The 17421-nt window shown below is 43.2% G+C and overlaps 1 protein-coding gene and 1 pseudogene across 3 annotated transcripts in view; both read left to right on the top strand.

Moving 5' to 3' along the window:
* Nucleotides 1-2: 2 nt before the first annotated feature.
* The window catches only part of MRPL45 (mitochondrial ribosomal protein L45), a 19271-nt gene continuing 1852 nt past the window's right edge, over nucleotides 3-17421 (top strand). The window contains exons 1-5 of one of the 2 annotated variants that reach the window (XM_086357995.1): nucleotides 3-79; nucleotides 973-1150; nucleotides 1547-1664; nucleotides 5194-5292; nucleotides 16736-16784. In XM_086357995.1, the coding sequence (XP_086214121.1) occupies nucleotides 14-79; nucleotides 973-1150; nucleotides 1547-1664; nucleotides 5194-5292; nucleotides 16736-16784 (510 nt within the window). In that variant the 5' untranslated portion in view covers nucleotides 3-13. The remainder of the gene's footprint in view (nucleotides 80-972; nucleotides 1151-1546; nucleotides 1665-5193; nucleotides 5293-16735; nucleotides 16785-17421) is intronic. The other variant, XM_086357996.1, reaches the window with a different exon arrangement.
* LOC147351762 (protein O-linked-mannose beta-1,2-N-acetylglucosaminyltransferase 1 pseudogene) lies at nucleotides 5303-16774 on the top strand (annotated as a pseudogene). Its single transcript, XR_015147663.1, has one exon. The product of XR_015147663.1 is annotated as a protein O-linked-mannose beta-1,2-N-acetylglucosaminyltransferase 1 pseudogene (transcript).

The following is a 17421-nucleotide window of genomic DNA, read 5'->3' as shown; positions in this document are numbered from 1 at the left end:
TTGCGTGAGCAAAATGGCAGCCCCCTTGCCGCGGAGTTTGTCTTGCTTATCCAGGGCTGTAGGGTGGTGGTCTCGGCAGGTGGGTAGGGGTGGGGTGGCTGGAAGTCTGGGGGCTGGAGGAGGACAGAGTAGAGGGAAATACTCATTTTACGGTTGTCCTTGGTGAACTTGGGCGATACAGATCGTGCCTAGGTAGGGAGCAGTTGAGGTAGGCGAGACACAGTTATTGTGTAGCTATGTGGCTGAGTGGGGAGAGCCTTGGTAGGGCTATCAGGGCGGGCAAGTTCTCGGGGATTAAGTTTCTCCGGTTTGCCCTGGATCTCATTGGCGTACGGGTGTTAAATGGGAAAGAAGTAATGGTTTGGAAGGTGGTCTCGCTTCCCGTTGATTTTTTATAAATGTTCTAAATTGGTCAGTAGCTGTAAAGGAGGGAGAATCGTTCCTGCCTGAACAAACTTCATGGTCAGCGAGAGATCTGGCCTTTAAGGAGCTTATTGATTAATTGGAAGCTAGAACGACAAAATAAAGTTTACGTTGAGGCTCCCAATAGAATGAGCACAATGTAATCTGAGTAAATGTAGAGATTTCTGAGTTAAGGTAGAGCAGAAGAAAAGAGAGTACTGGGTTGGTGTTTAAGTTCCCCAAAGACTGAGCGTTGTTTCATCAGTCTGATCAACCTTGCTTTTATCAACTGTCATCAACTCTGCATTCTTGAGTTGGCATAGCCCTGTAGTATGAAAAGTACTAAAATAAAGCCTTTAGTAAAGGTTGAGTGGTATTAGTATTAGGAAAAGTTGCTAACTGGCTTTTAGTAAGAGACAGCTATAATTGTTAAGATAGAAGCATTTCCCCGTTATGTGTGGCTTTATAATTGTTCCTAAGTCATTCTTTGGTTGTGCCCTTTCTATCTTTGCTTACAGTTTGTATAAGATTTTTTCCCAGGTTACCTAACCTTTTTCTGCTATCCTCCAGCCAATCCTAATGACTCAGTCCACAGCAGTAGTTCCAGTGAGAACTAAAAAACGTTTCACACCCCCTATTTATCAACCCAAATACAAAACAGAAAAAGAGTTCACAGAATATGCCCGGAAAGCAGGACTGGTGATTCCTCAAGAAAGTTTGGAACGTCCCATACATCTGGCCTGTACAGGTAAAGCCCTAACCCAGTCCCCTTCTGTCAAAGGTCTTCTTGAAAAGTGGAATGATTTGGACTGTGAATGATAGCATTTAATTAACCCCCAAATCAGTTCAGCTTCAATAATTTGTATACATTATGTTTCATGAGGTCATCTTTGATCTTGTTTTCACAATATTCCTAGAAGACCAGAGTCAAGTTTCTCCCTTTTGTACAAGAAGCAGCTAAGACTCTTTTGAAGACTAAGATTATCTTACTCTACTTTTTCTAATCCTGCATGATTTCTTCTGCATGGAAAAGTCTGTTCATAGTCTATTTTGTATCCAGGAGCCCTCCCAATTTTTATGACCTCAAGATGACTTTTTCTCAATCTTGCAATGCTTTCTTAGTTTTCTCCTTCTCTCTTTACAGCTAGTATCTTTGATGCCTATGTTCCTCCTGAGGGTGATGCCCGAGTGTCATCTCTTTCTAAGGAAGGACTGGCACAGAGGACTGAGCGATTGAAGAAGAATGTGGCATCACAATTGTCGTAGGTATCTGAGACAGCTGGGAGTTAATATTAAAATAAAAATTTCTTGTTGCTACTTAATCCAGAGAGGCCATCTTGGATTAATTGTGTATAACTCCTTTGATAACTTGACAGTATATTCTTTCCCTGAAATAGACTTAATGGATAATAGTATGGACATTCTGAATCTTAGCATCTCAGCCTTGACTTGTCATTTTTGTCACGTCATTTAGGAAGTTGACATTGAAGTTTGTAGGACACTTTTTTGATCACATATTTAACAATTTAAAGTAGTAATAAGAGAGAGCATATTTATAAGAGAAATACCTGAGATTTTAAGAGAGTAAGAAAAACCAAAAAGGCTTAAGAAGACAGACCTGTTCTAGGGAGCTAACTGCGCTTTAGTTAAGGAGCAGAAGCCAAAACTGTCTTCTTAAAGAGATTTTCAATAGCTGTCACTCTGGCTCTGACTCTATCTAAATTATAGGCTCTTTAAGGTCATATATACATTTCTATGCGTTAGTGTATTGAGTTAGTGTCAATTCTTCATGTGGCTACAGCATTCCTCTAAATACAGATCTTATCATATCAACACCTCTGCCTCAGACTCCTTGTGGCTCCTTATTATCTGAAGAATAAAATATAGATTTCTTCAGTGGTATTCAGGGCTTTTTAAAAAATAATTTGCCTCTTACCTTTCTCTCCACCATTGTCTATTTCATTTTTCTCATCCTAAACTTTAACATTTCCAAACTAATTGCTAGTTCCTTGACAATTGCTGTGCTGTGTCTCTTTGCACATCCTTTCCTTTGTCTGAAAAATGTCTTTTTTCCTCAGGCATTGTGTCTGCTGTTTTTTGTTTTTTAAAATATTTATTTATTTTTGGCTGTAATGGCTTCTCTTGTTGTGGAGCATGGCCCTACACCCCACACTACATGTGGGCTTCAGTAGTTGCTGTATGTGGGCTCAATAGTTATGGCTGCTGGGCTCCATAGCACCATAGCTGTGGCACAGGGGCCTAGTTGCCCTCAACATGTTGGATCTTCCCAGTCAGGAATTAAAATGGTGTCCCTTGCATTGCAAGGCAGATTCTTAACCACTGGACCACCAGGAAAGCCCTGCTTTTTTTTAATAATATACCCCCAGTTCTTCCCTCTCCTCTCCCTTCCCCCTTGGCCACCACAAGTCTGTTCTCTTTGTTTCTTTGTTGTTGTTCAACTGCTAAGTTGTGTCCCCATGAACTTCAGGACACCAGGCTTCCAGGTCCTTCACTATCTCCCGGAGTTTGCTCATGTCCTTTGGGTCAGAGATGCCATCCAACCATCTCATCCTCTATCTCCCCCTTTTCCTGCTCTCAATCTTTTTGAGCAGCAGGGTCTTTTCCAATGAGTCAGCTCTTTGCATCAGGTGGCCAAAGTATTGGAGTTTCAGCTTCAGCATCAGTCCTTCCAGTGAATTTTCAGGGTTGATTTCCTTTAGAATTGACTGGTTTGATTTCCTTGCTGTCCAGGGGATTCTCAAGAGTCTTGTCCACAATCAAAAGCACCAATTCTTCAGTGCTCAACCTTCTTTATGGTCCACCTGTCACATCCATACTTGACTACTGGAAAAACCATAGCTTTGATTATGTTTGTGTTTTATAGATGTTTCTTTCTGCCCTTTTTTTTTTTTTGGCTGCACCACTCAGCATATGGGATCTTAGTATACCGACCAGAGGGATCAAACCTGCACTTCCTGCAGTGGAAACTCAGGGTCTTAACCACTGGACATCCCTGTGTTGTATTTTAGACTCCACATATAAGTGATATTATATGGTATTTGTTTTTCTCTTTCTGACTTACTTTGTTAGGTATGATAATCTCTAGGTCTGCTTTTAATTTCTATGTCTGCTTTTAATTTCTGTGTCTGCTTTTAAGCCTTCCCTGACTTTTTTTGGAGTTGCCTTTGTTATAATTATAACTGTATGCTTATTTTTACTGTCTCTGGTAACTCTATATTCTGTTGCTCTCCTCTCATGTATTTCTCTCCTGGCTTGTGAACTCTTTGGTGGAAGAGTTCATGATGTTGATGAATACAACACTTATTGTCTAGGGGAGGAGAACAGTTACTGATTGTACACACATAATTACAGATAGAATAAAGTATGAGTGCTCTGAAAACACAGGACGGGGAAAGATAACTTTCCCCGTCTGGGAGTTCAGAGTAGGCTTCTCTAAGAAAATGACATTTAAAGCTGGGATCTAAAGGGTTGCTTGGAGTTAGCTGAGTAGAGAAATGTGGTGAGAAATAGCATTCCAGGGAAACAAAACAAGGCTTTGAGGTGAAAAGAGTATAAAGAAGTTGATTTTGTCAAATGCTTTTTCTCTGATCATTGACGATAATGTGATATTTGTCCTTTATTGTATTGATATGGTATATTACATTAATTGATTTTTTAGTGTTAAGCCAACCCTGCATTCCTGGGATAAATTCCTCTAGGTTATGGTGTCCCTCATCCTCTTAATACATTTTTGGTAACACTGATTAGATCAGAATTCCCTGTTTACATTATTATAACTATGAAAATGCTGTTGACAGCTGAGTCATGCAGTACATTATTATTACATTTCCTTTCCTGCATAATAATGTTTTATTTTCCTGGCATTAAGTGTCTTTTTTTTCTCATTTCCTTATAGAACCCCTGGTTGTGTTAATTTTCTCTTACTGTGTAGAAAACATTATTTTATCAACCTCATCATAAAGAAGAAAGCCCTTCTGGAGCCTTCTTACCTTTTTCAGTCTGGATTGGTCTCTCTTCAGGCTCACTGTACATTGTGGGATCTACTTTTATCATCATCCTGCTAAGCCATTTGCCTTGCTCTTATATATATTCCCTGTTTCCTGGATTTTATGTCTTTCTCCTTCATGGTACATTCAGTTATTTTGGTGGTACACATTTCCTCGCAGCTTCCTGAGAAAGAGTGGAAGGTAAATAAGTGAAATGTTGCAAGGCTAAGAAAAAGTCTTTCTTTTAGTCTCCCACTTCATTTATAATTTGCCCATAGGCTTCCCTGGTGGTCTAGTTGTTAAGACTTCACGCTTCCCCTGCAGGGGGCACAAGTTCAATCCCTGGTTGGAGAACTAAGAACCTGTCATGCTGTGCAGTGTGGCCAAAAAAAATAATTTGCCCAGATATAGAATTCTGGACTGGGAGTCATTTTTTTCTTCATCAAAAATACTCCTCCATTGTCTTTCTAATCTTTCTAACTTCTGATGTTGCTAGTTAGAAGCCCAATGTCTTTCTGACTCTTGAACCTCTGTATGAAACCTGTTTTTTCTTCCTTAGTGCTTATAGGATATTTTCTTTGATGTCAAAATTCCAGAAATTCACTATGAGAAGCTTTGGTTTTTCTTTAGAATTAAGTTAGAAGGCTGAATTTATAGGACTTGGCACATTCAAAAAACAATTACTGAATAAATGAACAGACATTAATGGAGGTAGAGTAAGCTGTTAAGTTATGGAAATTGAATGACATCTTCTTTAAAATGATTCTCATGCTTAATTTTACAGAATCCGGAGGATAAAAGAAAGTGATCCTAATTTTAAAGTAAAGGACTTCCCTGAAAAAGCCCAGGATATCTTCATTGAAGCTCATCTGTGTCTAAACAAGTATGTGAACTCCCTGTCTTATACCCACTATGTTCTCAGCAGCTATTATTCTAGGTGTGTTTTTTTTCCTTCAGGTGAGAATTCTAGAGTGAGAGACCTTCCTCTTTGGGAAATAATTGGAGCCTGGAGCTATCCTTGACTTCTGTCACTGCGTCTGGGAATTTTCACCATTTGGTCTGGCTCAGCTCCACTGGCAAATGTTAGGACTCTGCTTAATGGCAGCTGTTTTCACCCCACCTGATCCCTAACTCATCCTGATCCTTTCTTTGTGTCTTTTAGTCACTAAATCGTGTCCAACCCTTTGCAACCCCATGGACTCTAGCCTGCCAGGCTTCCCTGTGTTATACTACCTCTTGAAGTTTGGTCAGATTCATGTCCATTGAATCAATAATGCTATCTAACCATCTCATCCTCTGTTGTCCTCTTCTCCTTTTGCCTTCAATCTTCCCCAATATCAGGGTCCTTTCCAATGAGTTGGCTCTTATCATCAGGTGGCCAACATATTGGAGCTTCAGCATCAGACCTTCCAATGTCTAATTGATCAGACCTTCCAGTCTCTGATTACTCAAGATTGATTTTCTGTAGAATTGACAGCTTTGGTGTCCTTGCAGTCTAGGGGACTCTCAAAAGTCTTTTCCAGCATCACAATTTGAAAGCATCAATTCTTCAGCACTCACCCTTCTTTATGGTCCAACTCTCACATCCATGCCTGACTACTGGAGAAACCATAGCTTTGACTCCATGAACCTTTGTCAGAAAAGTGATGTCTCTGCTTTTTAATACGCTGTCTAGATTTGTCATAACTTTCCTTCCAAGGAGCAAACATCTTTTAATTTCATGGCTACAGTCACTATCTGCAGTGATTTTGGAGCCCAAGAAAGTAAAATCTGTCACTGCTTCCACTTTTTCCCCTTCCGTTTGCCATGAAGCTGTGGGACTGGATGCCATAATCTTCGTTTTTTGGATGTTGAGTTTTAAGTCAGCTTTTTCACTCTCCTCTTTCATCCTCATCAAGAGGCTCTTTAGTTCCTCTTCACTTTCAGCCATTAGAGTGGTATCATTTGCATATCTGAGGTTGTTGATATTTCTCCCAGCAGTCTTGATTCCAGCTTGTGATTCATCCAGCCCAGCATTTCACATGATGTACTCTGCATGCTGCTGCTGCTAAGTCGCTTCAGTCGTGTCCGACTCTGTGCGACCCCATAGACAGCAGCCCACCAACCTCTGCCGCCCCTGGGATTCTCCAGGCAAGAACACTGGAGTGGGTTGCCATTTCCTTCTCCAATGCATGAAAGTGAAAAGTGAAAGTGAAGTCGCTCAGTTGTGTCTGACTCCTAGCGACCCCATGGACTGCAGCCTACCAGGCTCCTCTGTCCATGGGATTTCCCAGGCAAGAGTACTGGAGTGGGTTGCCATTGCCTTCTCCAGTATTCTGCATAGAAGTACATAAATAAGCAAGGTGACAATATACAGCCTTCAGTTCAGTTCAGTCGCTCAGTTGTGTCCGACCCCATGAATCACAGCACGCCAGGCCTCCCTGTCCATCACCAGCTCCCGGAGTTCATTCAAACTCACGTCTATCAAGTCGGTGATGCCATCCAGCCATCTCATCCTCTGTCGTCCCCTTTACCTCCTGCCCCCAATCCCTCCCAGCATCAGAGTCTTTTTCCAGTGAGTCAACTCTTCACATCAGGTGGCCAAAGTACTGGAGTTTCAGCTTTAGCATCATCCCCTCCAAAGAACACCCAGGGCTGATCTCCTTCAGAATGGACTTATTGTATTCCTTTTCTAGTTTTGAACCAGTCGGTTATTTCATGTCTAGTCTGTTTCTTCTTGACCTGCATGCAAGTTTCTCAGGAGACAGGTAAGGTGATCTGCTATTCCCACCTTTGAGAGTTTTCCAGTTTGTTGGGATCCACACAGTCAAAGGCTTTAGCTTTGTCAATCAAGGAGAAGTAGATGTTTTTCTGGAATTCCCTTGCTCTCTCTATAATACAGCAAATGCTGGCAATTTGATCTCTGTTTCCTCTGCTTTTTCTAAACCCAGCTTGTACATCTGTAAGTTCTCAGTTCACATATTGCTGAAGCCTAGCTTGAAGACTTTGAGCATAACCTTACTAGCATGTGAAATGAGCGCAATTGTTTGATAGCTTGAACATTCTTTGGCATTGCCCTTCTTTGGGATTGGAAAGGAAACTGATCTTTTCCAGTCCTGTGGCCACTACTGAGTTTTCCAAATTGCTGACATATTGAGTGCAGCGCTTGAACAGCATCATCTTTTAGGATTTGAAATAGCTCAGCTGGAATTCCATCACCTCCACTAGCTTTGCAATACTGAAATCAGATTGACCATATTCTTTGTAGCTGAAGATGGAGGAGCTCAATACAGTCAGCAAAAACAAGATCTGGAGTTGACTGTGGCTCAGATAATGAGCTCCATATTGCAAAATTCAGGCTTAAATTGAAGAAAGTAGGGAAAACCACTAGGTCACTCAGGTATGACCTAAATCGATCCCTTATGAATTATAGAGTGGAGGTGACAAATAGATTCAAAGGATTAGATCTGGTAGACACAGTGCCTGAAGAACTATGGGTGGAGATTCATAACATTGTACAGGAGGCGGTGATCAAGACCATCCCCAAGAAAAAGAAATTCAAGAAGGCAAAGTGGTTGTCTGAGGAGGCATTACAAATAGCTGAGGAAAGAAGAGGAGTGAAAGGCAAGCGAGAAAGGGAAAGATATACCCAACTGAATACAGAGTTAAAGAGAATAGCAAGGAGATAAGAAGGCCTTTTTAAATGAATAACGCAAAGAGAGGAAAGCAACAGAATGGGAAAGACTAGAGATCTCTTCAAGAAAATTGGAGATATCAAGGGGACATTTCATGCAAGTATGGGCACAATAAAGAATAGGAATCATATGGACCTAACAGAAGCAGAAGAGATTAAGGACAGGTGGCAATAATAGAAGAACTATATTTTAAAAAGTTAATGATCGGGGGTGGGGCCGCGAGTGGCATGGAGGAGGCGGAGGCTGTGGTGCTCCGGGCCGAGCTGTGCGGGCCCGAGTGGGGCTTGAACGGGGCCCAGGCTCCTTGAGATACTGCTGCAGGCATGGGTTGTCCAGGACAGTGGTGACCCCCCAACATACGACATGGACAACTGGAAGCCCAGCTCTCTCATCAAGCCCTTTGGGGCGTGAAAAAAGCGGAGCTGGTATCTTACTGGAAGTATAAACTGACCACCCAGTGGGCCCTGGAGGTTCTGTCAGGAGCCGTGCTCTTCCTACTGGTGACCGTCATCGTCAACATCAAGTTGATCCTGGTCACACGACAAGCTATCAGCGAGGCCAGTGAAGACCTAGAGCCAGAACAAGACTATGATGAGGCCCTGGGCCGACTGGAGCCTCCAAGGCGCAGAGGCAGTGGTCCCCGACGTGTCCTGGACGTGGAGGTATACTCAAGCCGCGGCAAAGTGTATGTGCCAGTGGACGGCACCACGGTGCTGGAGGGTGAGGCCCAGGAGCAGGGCCGGGGCAGCCAAGTCATCGTCCTCAACCAGGCCACGGGCCATGGATGGCAGAGCGAGTGTCTGACACCTATTCACCTCATGAGGATGAGGCCGTGGTGCTGTTCCTCAACATGGCGGCAGCTGGCCGAGTGCTCATGTGCACCGTCAAGCACGAGGGCTCCTTCCTCCTCAGGGACACCGCCAGGGCTCTGCTGAGGAGCCTAGGCAGCCAGGCTGGCCCTGCCCTGGCCTAGAGGGACACCAGGGCCTTCGTGGGACGAAGAGGAGGTCCTTTGCTCGCGGAGAAACATTATAAGTCACCTGCCCTCTCCTCCTGGGGGGATCCAGTTCTGCTGAAGACAGATGTGCTGCTGAGCTCAGCTGAAGAGGCAGAGTGCCACTGGGCAGACACAGCTGAACCGTCGCCGCTGCTACTGCAGCAAAGTTGAGGGCTACGGGAGCGTGTGCAGCTGCAAGGACCCCACACCCATCGAGTTCAGCCCTGACCCACTCCCAGACAACAAGGTCCTTGATGTGCCTGTGGCTGTCATTGCGGGGAACCGGCCCAATTACCTGTACAGGATGCTGCGCTCTCTACTCTCAGCCCAGGGGGTGTCTCCCCAGATGATAAGTTTTCATTGATGGCTACTGTAAGGAGCTGATGGAGGTGGTGGCGCTGCTTGGTCTGAGGAGCATCCAGCACACTCCCATCAGCGTCAAGAACGCCCGTGTGCCTCAGCACTACAAGGCCAGCCTCACTGCCACTTTCAACCTGTTTCCGGAAGCCAAGTTTGCTGTGGTTCTGGGAGAGGACCTGGATATTGCTGTGGATCCTTTCAGTTACCTGAGCCAATCCGTCCACCTGCTGGAGGAGGACGACAGCTTGTACTGTATCTCTGCCTGGAATGACCAGGGCTGTGAACACACGGCGGAGGACCCAGCAGTGCTGTACCGTGTGGAGACCATGCCTGGGCTGGGCTGGGTACTCAGGAAGTTCTTGTACAAGGAAGAATTTGAGCCCAAGTGGCCCACACCAGAAAAGCTCTGGGACTGGGACATGTTTATGCGGATGCCAGAACAACACCGAGGCCGAGAGTGCATTATCCCTGACGTGTCCTGATCCTACCGCTTTGGCATCATTGGCCTCAACATGAATGGCTACTTCCATGAGGCCTACTTCAAGAAGCACAAGTTCAGCATGGTTCCAGGTGTCCAGCTCAGGAACGTGGACGGTCTAAAGAAGGACGCTTATGAAGTAGAAGTTCACAGGCTTCTCAGTGAAGCGGAGGTTCTGGACCACAGCAAGAACCCTTGTGAAGACTCTTTCCTGCCAGACACAGAGGGCCACACCTACATGGCATTTATCCGGATGGAGAAGGACAATGACTTCACCACCTGGACTCAGCTTGCCAAGTGTCTCCGAATCTGGGACCTGGATGTGTGTGACAACCACCGGGGCCTGTGGAGACTGTTTCAGAAGAAGAACCACTTCCTGGTGGTGGGGGTCCCAGCCTCCCCATACTCGATGAAGAAGCCACCATCAATCACCCCAATTTTCTTGGAGTCACCCACAAAGGAGGAGGGAGGCCCGGGAGCTGCAGAACAGACATGAGACCTCCTCCAGGAACCTGCAGGGCTGCGTACTGTGTAGCCCCAGGCAGGCTAGCCCTTTATCCAATCCTGTAGGATTTTGTAGACACTGGCAGGGGCTGGGTCTGGTTTTTTTTAACATGAAACTTAATTACTAACTCCCAGGGGAGGGTTCCTCTGCTCCAACACCCCTGTTCCTGAGTTGGAGGTCTATTTATTTACTTTCTTGTTGGGAAAGGGCAGGAGAGTACCTGGGAATCACTGGGATCCCTGGGCAGCCCATTCTGCCCTTTGCATACTCCCTCCTCCCAGGCCTGACTGAGAATCTAAGGTATTTATTGACTGTCCTGAGGGTCTTGGAAACAGCTGAAGCCTGGAGGGCCTTGATTCTTTTTTTTTTTTTTTTTTGGACTGGGGTGGTGCCCTGAGGGTGGGGCAGGCTCTTACTCAGGAAACTGCTGTGCCCAACCCATGGACAGGCCCACCTGGGGCCCACATGCTGATGCAGACTCACTCAGAGACCCTCAGACACTGAACCAGGCCTCTTCTCAGCCTCCTCTTTGTCCAGATTTCCAAAGCTGGATAAGGTGGTCATTGATTAAAAAAGGAGAAAAGCTCAAAAAAAAAAAAAAAAAGTTAATGATCGAGATAACCATGAGTGTGGTCACTCAGAGCCAGATATCCTGGAATGTGAAGTCAAGTGGGCCTTAGGAAGCATTACTTCAAAGAAAGCTAACGGAGGTGATGAAATTCCAGCTGAGCTATTTAAAATCTTAAAAGATGATGCTGTTCAAGTCTTGACTCAATATGTGAAGCAATTTGGACAACTCAGCAGTGGCCACAGTTGGGTTGCTATTTTGTTATTGGGTTGCAGGAGCTCTTTGTGTTCTGAATAGTAATCCCATGTCAGATATATGCTTTATAAATATTTTCTCCCATTTCATGGGTTTTTACTTTCTTGGTAGTGTACTTTGAAATAAGAACATTTTAATTTTTGTTAAGTCCAAGTTACATGTGTTTTCTTTTGTTGTCTGAGTTTTTACTGTCAAATCTACAAATCATTGCCAAATTCAGTGTCATGGAATTTTTCCCTAATGTTTTCTTCTAAGAGTTTTATAGATTTGGTTCTCACATTTTGGTCTTTGATCCCTTTTGAGTATGCTGTAATGTAAGCATCTGACTTCATTTTTTTTTTTTTTTAATAATATCACCTATGTATTTATTTGTTAATTTTGGCTGTGTGTGCTGGATCTTTTGTCGCTGTGCTCAGACTTTCTCTAGTTGCACCCAGCCAGGGCTACTCTTTGTTTTGGTGCGTGAGCCTCTCGTTGCAGTGGTGTCTTCTGTTGCAGAGCGAGGGCACTAGGCACACCGGCTTCAGTAGCTGGGGCTTGAGGGCTGTAGAGAATGGGCTCAGTCGTGGCACACAAGGTTCATTGGTCCCAGGCGTGTGGGATCTTCTGAACCAGGGACTGAACCAGTGTTGCCTGAATTGGCAGGCGGATTCTTAACCACTAGACCACTAGGGAAGTCCCAGTGGTATAACTTTCTGATTCTCTTCTTTCCTTTTCTATAGATTTTTTAAAACTTATTTTCTTAATGGTTACTTTGGGGATTAGAATTAGTATCTTAACCGTCTAGTTCGGATAATATCAAAGTTTCAATAGTGTACAAGCAGTCTGCTCCTTCCCCTTTGCATTGTTACTGCCGCTGATTATATGTTTATACACTATGTGCCCATAACATAGATTTGTAACCAATGTTTTATGCATGTGCCTTTTAAATCACATAGGGAAAAAATGAGGAATTACAGATCAGAAGGACAGGAATACTGGCCTTTATGTTTACCTATATAGTAACCTGGACCTGTGCTGATTGTTTCTTATTGCTTTAAGTTACTGTCCAGTGTCCTTTCATTTAGGTCTGAAAAACGCCTTTAGTATATCTAATAGGACAGATCTCCTGGTAATAAACCCTCCCAATTTTTGTTTATCTGAAAATATCTACAATTCTCCTTCATTCTTTTTTCTTTCTCTTTTTTTTTCTTTTGCCATACCTCATGGCATGTGGAACTTCCCCGACCAGCGATTTAACCCATGTCCCCTGAAATGGAAGTGCATTAACCACTGAGCCACCAGGGAAGCCCTCTCCTTCATTTTTAAAAGATAGTGTTTCTATCTATAAAATTCGTAGTTGACAGATTTTCTTTTAGGCCTTTAAATATATCATCCCACTGCCTTTTGGCCTCCATAGTTTCTGATAAGAAACCAACTGTAACCTTTGTAAGGTCCCTGGTATGTGACAAATTACTTCTCTTCTGTTGCTTTTAAGATTTTCTCTTTGTCTCTTGGTTTTGACACTTGCACTGTACTGTGTCTCAGTGTGGATTTCTTTGAGTTCATTCTGCTTGGAGTTTGTGGAGTCTCTTGGATATGAACATTCATTTCTTTTACCAGATTTGAAATGTTTTCAGCCATCCTTTCTATTCTTTTTTTTTTTTTTTGGCTACACTATGCGTTATGCAGGAACTTCCCCGGCCAGGGATTGAACCTGTGTCCCCTGCAGTGGAAGCACAGACTCTTAACCACTGGACCCTTAGGGAAGCTCCTTCAGCCATTATTTCTTCAAACGTTTTTTTTGCCTCCTCTCTTCTCCTTCTGGGACTCCTGATATGTGTGTTCATGCACTTGACGGTGTCCTGCAGGTACCTCAGGCTCTACTCATTTTTCTTCATTGTTTTCTTCTTTTTGCTCCTTAGATTGGATACTTTCAATAGTTTTATCCGCAAGTTATGGGGCTCAGCTGGTAAAGAATCCGCCTGCAATGCAGGAGACCTGGGTTCGATCCCTGGGTTGGGAAGATCCCCTGGATAAGGGAAAGACTACCCACTCCGGTATTCTGACCTAGAGAATTCCATGGACTGTATAGTCCATGGGGACGCAAAGAGAGGGAAACAACTGAGCAACTTTCACTTGCTCCTTAGATTGGATGCTTTCAATAGTTTTATCCTCGAGGTAACTGATCCCGTGTTTCTTCCTGCTCAGATTTGCTGTTCAGCCCCTGTAGTGAATTTTTTTTAAGTCTTTATTGGATTTGTTACCGTATTGCTTGCTTTTTTTTTTTTTTAATGTGTTGGCTTTTTGGTCAGGAGATATGTGGGATCTTAGCTCCCCAACCAGGAATTGAACCTGCACCCCCTGCTCTGGAAGGTGAAATCTTAACCACTGTACTGCCAGGGAAGTCCCTAACCCCCGTAGTGAATTTTTAATTTCTTTCACTGTATTTTGCAGTTCTAGAATTTGTTTGGTTCATTTTCATAATTTTTATCTCTTTACTGATTGATGTACTTATTTCGTAGATTGTTTTAGAATTTCCTTTAGTTCTTTTCGCCTGGTTGCCTTTATCTCAATGAGCATGTAGGACAGTTGATTTAATGTCTTTGGCTAATAATTCTAATGTCTGGGCTTCCTCAGGGATAGCTTCTGTCAAAAATTTTTTTCTGTAAGTGGGCCATAGTTTCATGTTTCTTTGTATACTTTGTAACTTTTTGTTGAGAATTGGACATTCTGAGCATCATTATGTGGTAACTCTGAAAATCAGATTGCTCTGCTCCTCAGAAATTGCTGACTTTGTTGATTAGTGCCGCTGCCATCCATTTGTGACTTTTCCAAACTAATACTGCCAAGTGTGTATTCTTTGTTGCGGGTAGTAGTCAGTGAAGTTTCCGTTCCATTACCTCTGCAGTCGGCCAGTGACCTGACAAAGATTTCCTAAATTGTCTGACTGAATAAAAACAAAATAGGTGTTCTTTTCCCTTTATCCCTTTATATCTGTTGATGGGAAAAGCTGCTGCAGCCAGCAGGGCTGAAACCGTGGCATGGTTTGTGCTGGTCTCTCTGCCATCCACCAGATTGACCAGAATGTGCAAACTCAAATTTCGGAGGGGAAGGTCCCTGCTGCCTGCCCAAGTACCAGCCATCCACTCCAGAACACAGACCGCTGTCCCGCAGTCATGGCAGGGCTGAGGGAAAGAGGAGGGGAGGTGGTTTGTACATGTTCTTAAATCCAGGCTCATTGGCTTCTCCCTTCATCAGGCACTCCCCTGGTTGTTATAAGTATCCAGAGTTCTGAGATTTTGCTTTGCTTATTTATCAGTTACTTCAATGAAGGGACCCACCCCTAGTGCTTCCTGGTCTGTTGTTTTGCTTGATGTCTGTGTCTGTTGATTGTGCTAGATTGATTCCAGGTCTGTTTTGTAGTGTTGATGATGGAGTGTGTTTCTTCTGAGGGAATTGCAGACAACCTAAGTTATGAATATGCTCCCAGAGAGGTTTTCTCTGTGTGTTTCTGCCAAATCCTCTAGGGATAGCATTGGCAAGGTATTAGTTTTTATGTTAATTTCTGAGTTTAGGGATTCTTGCATCATAGAGATACTGTAAATTTTGTGTCTACATCTGAGTATAATGTGTACTTAGGGCTTTAATTTTTCAGTTTTCATGGGGTTTTTTGGTTGCTGTTGTTTGTTTTTTAGATTTTTTACCCCTGCTCAGAGCCCTAGACAGAGGGAAGCTTTGTCTCTAGGTTGGTGGGCTGTTTTTCTAGTTTCCTTTTCCTGCGCCTGCCAGACTCTTTTGAGGGTCACAGCTTTATACAGGGATTTCAGTTCCAACTCCCTGTCCTTCCAACGTCCTGGGTTTTAGGAAAAGTCAAGCTCTAGCCATCAGATCCTATTTCTGGATCCTTAAATCATCTCTTACCTGGTTGTGGTATCAGGTTATGTTCTTTCCATTCTACTTTTAATTCGCTCTTCCTCTCTGGCACCTGTGGACTTAACTTCCTTTCTCGTGTACTAGGCTAGAGATTTAAAAATGTGTGTGTGTCTGTGTTTATTATATTCTGTCCAACCTTTCTGGATGTTTACAGTGGGAGGGTAAATTTTATTGCAAACTTACTTATAGGATAAGTTCTATTACAAAATACTGAGTCAGCTCATAAAAGGGGGAGTTTATTTCTACTGAAGATTTCTAGGCCAAGATAGTGATGAGGCAGAATTCATTCGGAGGTGCCAGGTGTGGTGGCTGTGGTATCTGTCACCACAACTTGGTGTAGTCTAATCTAGAGCTACAGTGAAGGGAAATGACTCAGAGTCTTTTTTATTTGGAATAGAAGTGGAAGTGAAACAGAATTAACCTATCACCCACTCTGGCATTAGAGACACAGTTTTTCAAAGAGCAAGACTTTAACCACTTAGGAAGTGTTAAATTGCAGAAGATAGAAAAAAAAAGAAAAGAAAAAAAGCAACAAAAAAAATAAATTGCAGGAGAAAGTCATGAATGTGTATCTGAAAGAAACTAATCTGTGGTCTTAGGTTTACTTGAAGACTACTTCAGTTAGGAACCCTCCTAAAATCTTACATGTACAAGAGCTTGGGTTTGTTGTTTCATTTTCTTCCTGAATAGAATCAGCATAACTTGGTCACTCTGGCAGCCACAAAGATGGGATGGAGGGACAGTTTGTTTGGAAAGGACCAGAAATGACAAGTTGTTATCTTTTACTTTTTCTAAACCTTAAGCTTTTTATTTTGTATTGGAGTATAGCCATTTAATGGAAGCCGTTGACTTCCTTGGTGGCTCAGACAGTAAAAGCATCTGCCTACAATGCAGGAGACTCGGGTTGGATCCCTGGGTCAGGAAGATCCACTGGAGAAGGAAATGGCAACCTGCTCCAGTACTCTTGCCTGTAAATCCCATGGACGGAGAAGCCTGGTAGGCTACAATCCATGGGGGTCGCAAAGAGTCAGACACGACTGAGTGACTTCTCTTTCTTTCTGTAGCTGTTTAACAGTGTTGTAGTGTCAGATGAACAGTGAAGGACTCAGCCATACTGGTTATCTCTTGGCTGGGTTCAAGGATGAAAGTGTAAGAAATAAGGCTAGGCAGTTGGTATTGATGATGTATCCATGGTAAGAGGAGATAAGTTGAGCTTTTGATTGTTGTTTGTGTTGAATCTTGTTCCAGCTTAGAACAGAAATCAGTCCCCATGTCCCAGTGAGGGTCTCTTACCCATCTCAAGGATATCTAGTAATTTCAGAGAAATTTCTTTCTGCTCCTGAAATTCAAACACAACTTTGCACTGCTTTTAGAGCTCATGGTTTTCTGAGAAATCATGTTATTCTTCATCTTTGTATTTCTAGGACTTAGTATATTACCTGGCTTATAGTAGGTGTGCAGAAAATATTTGTAAAAATGAAGGGAATGATTTTCCATTTTCAGGGCCATTTTCAACTTTCATATAGTGTATCATAAAAGCAGTAGTCAGTGATACAAATTTCTTTCCTTTTTAGCTCAGACCATGACCGACTTCATACCTTGGTAACCGAAAACTGTTTTCCGGTAGGTTCTCATCTTCCTTAGAATTGTGGGATGCCTGAGTAGACAGATTCTAGATAGCACCTCAGTTTTCTTAAGGATCAGTTTTGAGAGTACAGGAAGTTTAAGGCAAAAGGTCGAAGTTCGTTATGTTTGGCTGCATGGTAATGACTTGGTATGGAGTCTGGTAAAGGCCGTGCAGTTGCAGATAGAGGAGGTCCCTGAGCAAGCAGTACTGAGACTGCAGATCCTGAGGGGAGGGGATGGTCACATTAGGCCAGCCCTGCACATGCCTGGGCCACAATAAAGGACTTAAGCAGTGTGCTTGAGGCTTACACTGTGTGGTAACCAGGGTGCTAGGTACTCTGGGAGACTCCTGACAATGAGGACTTTGTGGTTTAGTTAGAAGTTCAAGAATAAGAATTTCAGTTGCTCCCAGTTCTGCCTCATCTCCCCAGGCACAAGTATAGCTATCCTAGTCTAAGGAGGTTATTAGCCTTTATAAAAGTCTATAAAATTCCTATAAAAACTGCCAAAAGGTAAGAGGAAAAAAACAAATGTGCAGCCAACAGAAATGCACGCAGTAGCGAGCAGATTATGACAGTGTGTGGGAGGGATAACATATTAGGTAAGCTGGCAGTTTGGAATGCGGTCTTCATTG

Source organism: Bos grunniens, chromosome 19 (genome assembly GCF_055505025.1).
Source record: "Bos grunniens cultivar Pamir isolate PY7600 chromosome 19, Bosgru_T2T1.0, whole genome shotgun sequence".
Classification (NCBI taxonomy): domain Eukaryota; kingdom Metazoa; phylum Chordata; class Mammalia; order Artiodactyla; family Bovidae; genus Bos; species Bos grunniens.
Note: the sequence above shows the minus strand (reverse complement) of the source record. Positions and strands in the feature narration are given on the sequence as shown.